Genomic DNA, 3,444 nt, shown 5'->3' with positions numbered 1-3,444 from the left:
GGTTTGCGGACCGCAAAAAACGGCATGGTCGTGTGCATGTAGCCTAACTCTGTTGCCAGATGGCTTTTTTCCTCAAATGAATCATGATTATGATCCGATCTTGAGACCATAAAAGTGAAAAAATAAAATAAAAAATGAATGTTATCATGTACTATCAAACCTTAAAAAACTATATATAAAAATATCAATGTAAAAACCAAGAACATACAAGAAATAGGTTCAACATTTTTTATTTAATGTGTATGCCAAAATACATACAAAATGTAGAAAATTAATATTTCCAATACAAAGGAAAGTATTCAGAATCAGAAAGAGAACAATCACAGAAGTGTGGAAAGAGGAAGCCGTAAAATCGGCCCCCGTAACAGTATAGCCTTTCCAGGCTTGGATAGTGTTACATGACAGCAAGGCATAGCCTACATTGCTCAGCAATAGACATTTCATTTTGGATTCCTGTCACAACAATAGGTCATCCATGTTTTTAACAAAAAAATAAATAAAAATACAATACATAGAAATCTCAGATGTCACCATGAACGGTTCAGCGATGCCCCATAGGGGTAAGTATAGCTTCTTGAAATGTTATTTCCCAGTTATTACGACATGAATAATCACATGCAAACCAGGTCATTCGGGAAGTATCACACTTCCTGTACGAGATGATTATACTACAGTAATTCCAGGTCAAAACCTTGATCTGTCTGGGTCTTGATGTGAGCTGTAGGTCCTCATCGCTTCTAAGGTCACATATCAAAGAAATGGACTTACAGTACATACATTGTATGCATTTGCACATCGTATCAAAGACATAGACATCAAAACCCAAAAATATAGCTTTTAAATAAATAAATAAATAGATAAATACTTAATATAAAACTATAAAATAACATTATTAAATAATGGCTACAATGGAGTCTTCATTGTAGATCGAGAACTTTCATAAAGTCTGATATGACCCACTTTCTTAAAACTTGTGCCAAAGGAGAACAAAAGATGTTCCATGGGCAGGACCCATCCGCCCATGAGTTAGTTCATGGATTGTAAACACGGCAGGTCATCTCCAGTATATGCTACAAGTGATAGGGGTGCAAGATTCAAGATATGAAGTTACCACCAAGTTAACTTTCCAAATTCAGTTCCTAATTGCATTCAGCTTTGAAACTTTGATGGTTCTTCATCAGGGACGGTATGGCCCTGTCATACGGCAAGGATCCCAAAGTAGACTTGTCCATGGTAGGTGTCCAGAAATTCACTATTTGAAGTTTCGGTGGAAATGATGTCTCCTTCTTCAAGTTTGAAAATCCCTCCTTGATATATGGGTTGGGTCCAGGAGGAATTAGATTCCACCTCACACACTGACTTACTGGATTTGAGGATCACCATAGACTCATCGTCAGAATAGCTCTTTTTAAGCACTGAGTGGCTGAGCTCTCTGGCATTTTTCTGGCATTTTTCCCCAGTGAACACCACTTGGGTGTAAACAAAATAAAGGCCATCTTCTTCAATTTTCAAAGAGTTCTTCTCAAGCTTGATGTTGCCATCTTTGAAGGCATTGATGGATTTCGGTTGCCATTCTATATGTTTATGCACCTTTTTCCCTGTAAAGATGGAAGAACCGTTAGGTTCAAGTTTCTACAAGGAAGAAATATGTAGATACTGAAACATCTGTCTCTGAGACATATAAAGTTCAGAATAATTGCTTACCTATCAGATGAGCAGCTGCCCTCTTTCCTTTCATGGCTTGGGTTTGTGGTACGGATTCTGCAAGAACAAAAAGACAAATTTTAGTACAAAGGTCATGATATTTAGTACATGGTATTATTAGTGTATGGTATGACAGAACTAGTCTTACACTATGATTTAGCTAACATGTAGACACCCCTGGTTCTGTCTTTTAAGGCTCATCAGCACATGGGCAAGTTCTTAAAATGCTCATTCACTTGCATAGACCATTTAAAAAGGCCCATAGAGCTCCTACAAGATTTGTGGGCACTCTGTGTGCAGTCGTATGGTGAAGCACCATACTTGGCTTTCTTTCAAACATTATGAAAAACCTTGTATAGAATGAGACCCATACCGATGTACATGCATGGGCCCATTGCAATGTATACATGCTATAATACATGAGCATGATGTGAACCTTATAGAGAATCAGCTGGACTACTTAGGTCTTAGGACATAAGTCACAGGAAGACTTGGACCCTACCCAGACCACCAGTTATTTGGCTTGGTCATCCTTACCTAAATAATTCTTGATTTGAAGGACTTCTGGTAGTTCATTGTCAACCTGAAGAACACAAATGAAAGAAATCATGATTAGCTGCACAGTTTGGTGGATACATTCCAGCTCTCATTGTGTTCCTGTGAAACGTATGGAGGAAACAGATAATAAACTTGCCAAACCAGACTGACGAGAGGTACGGCTGATTTCACACCACATGGCTGGAAATACAGCACTGATATTGAACACAGTAGATCTGCTTTGTGGAGCTAGGATTGCAAGCGTGCCCTGAAACACCCTAGACCTCTAAACAGGTGCAGGTATTAGCAGGATGCAATAACTATAGATCCTTTACAGCGAGTGATGCAGAAGATCTGTAGATGTTTGGATGGAGCAGGGCTGAATTTGTCATTCCTCTTTCGGTTTTAAGTAGAACTTCAGAAAAGAGCGCAATGCACAAAGTCAGCTCTGCCTCATCTGTATACGTCCGAAGGCAGTATGAGAATAACTTGAGTTGTCCTTAAAGAGACACGCACCTTCTTTTCAGTTTTGATGACCTCAAAGTGAAGCAGGGCTAAGATGACGGTGGTCCCCAATAACAGGACGAAGGAGCAGACGCTGAGCCAGTGAAAGCACGATGTCCTGCTTCTTTGCACATTTTGGAGAAGAGGTTCCTCACTGCGCACCTGTGTCAGCTCCATCTCTCTGTGTTATTATCTTCTTGTATCCTTTCTAGTTTGTTGTAATGTTTAGCCCTTGTTTCTTTTTATTTTACTCCCAAGTAGTTGTTGCTTTGAAGGCTTTTTGTGCTGTTGCTGGCTCCTCTCTCCTCTGGAGGCATTTAAACCCTGGTCTCCAGAATTTCCCATGACATCAGGGAGGGTGGAAATGTTGGTGACACCTTCGTCCTGTTCTGCTACTGCTGCTCTGTTCTCTGTCTCCTCCCCTGGTGGAAAGAGATATAACGGCAGTTTTGAAAAAGAAACTTGTTAGGGGAAACTCTGCAATCTTGGAAAAGAAAGCTTCTGCTTTTTGCATTGTGTCATGTGAAAAATGGAAGGTTTGGACTTTGCTCGATGCTCGAGATGAGGAAGCAAGATGAAGTATCGTTAGCATTGAAATGAGGACTGAGAAAGCAATAAGGACTAAGTTGTGAGGGGGCAAATGGGCATGGTCTAGTGTCTGCTCTGAAAGAGTGCAATGCAGAATTAGACGTCATTTGT

At 40.0% G+C, this 3,444-nt stretch overlaps 1 protein-coding gene across 1 annotated transcript; it reads right to left on the bottom strand.

The window, feature by feature from the left end:
• Positions 1-223: 223 nt before the first annotated feature.
• Positions 224-3,071, bottom strand: LOC120977834 (tumor necrosis factor-like). Its single transcript, XM_040405968.1, has 4 exons — positions 2,758-3,071; positions 2,242-2,287; positions 1,705-1,761; positions 224-1,598 (listed from the first exon to the last, which is right to left on the bottom strand). Exons 1-4 carry the CDS (start codon positions 2,920-2,922, stop codon positions 1,198-1,200), a joined length of 669 nt encoding a protein of 222 aa, XP_040261902.1. The 5' UTR covers positions 2,923-3,071; the 3' UTR covers positions 224-1,197.
• Positions 3,072-3,444: the final 373 nt, after the last annotated feature.

This window comes from Bufo bufo, chromosome 8, assembly GCF_905171765.1.
Source record: "Bufo bufo chromosome 8, aBufBuf1.1, whole genome shotgun sequence".
Taxonomy (NCBI): Eukaryota; Metazoa; Chordata; class Amphibia; order Anura; family Bufonidae; genus Bufo; species Bufo bufo.
Note: the sequence above shows the minus strand (reverse complement) of the source record. Positions and strands in the feature narration are given on the sequence as shown.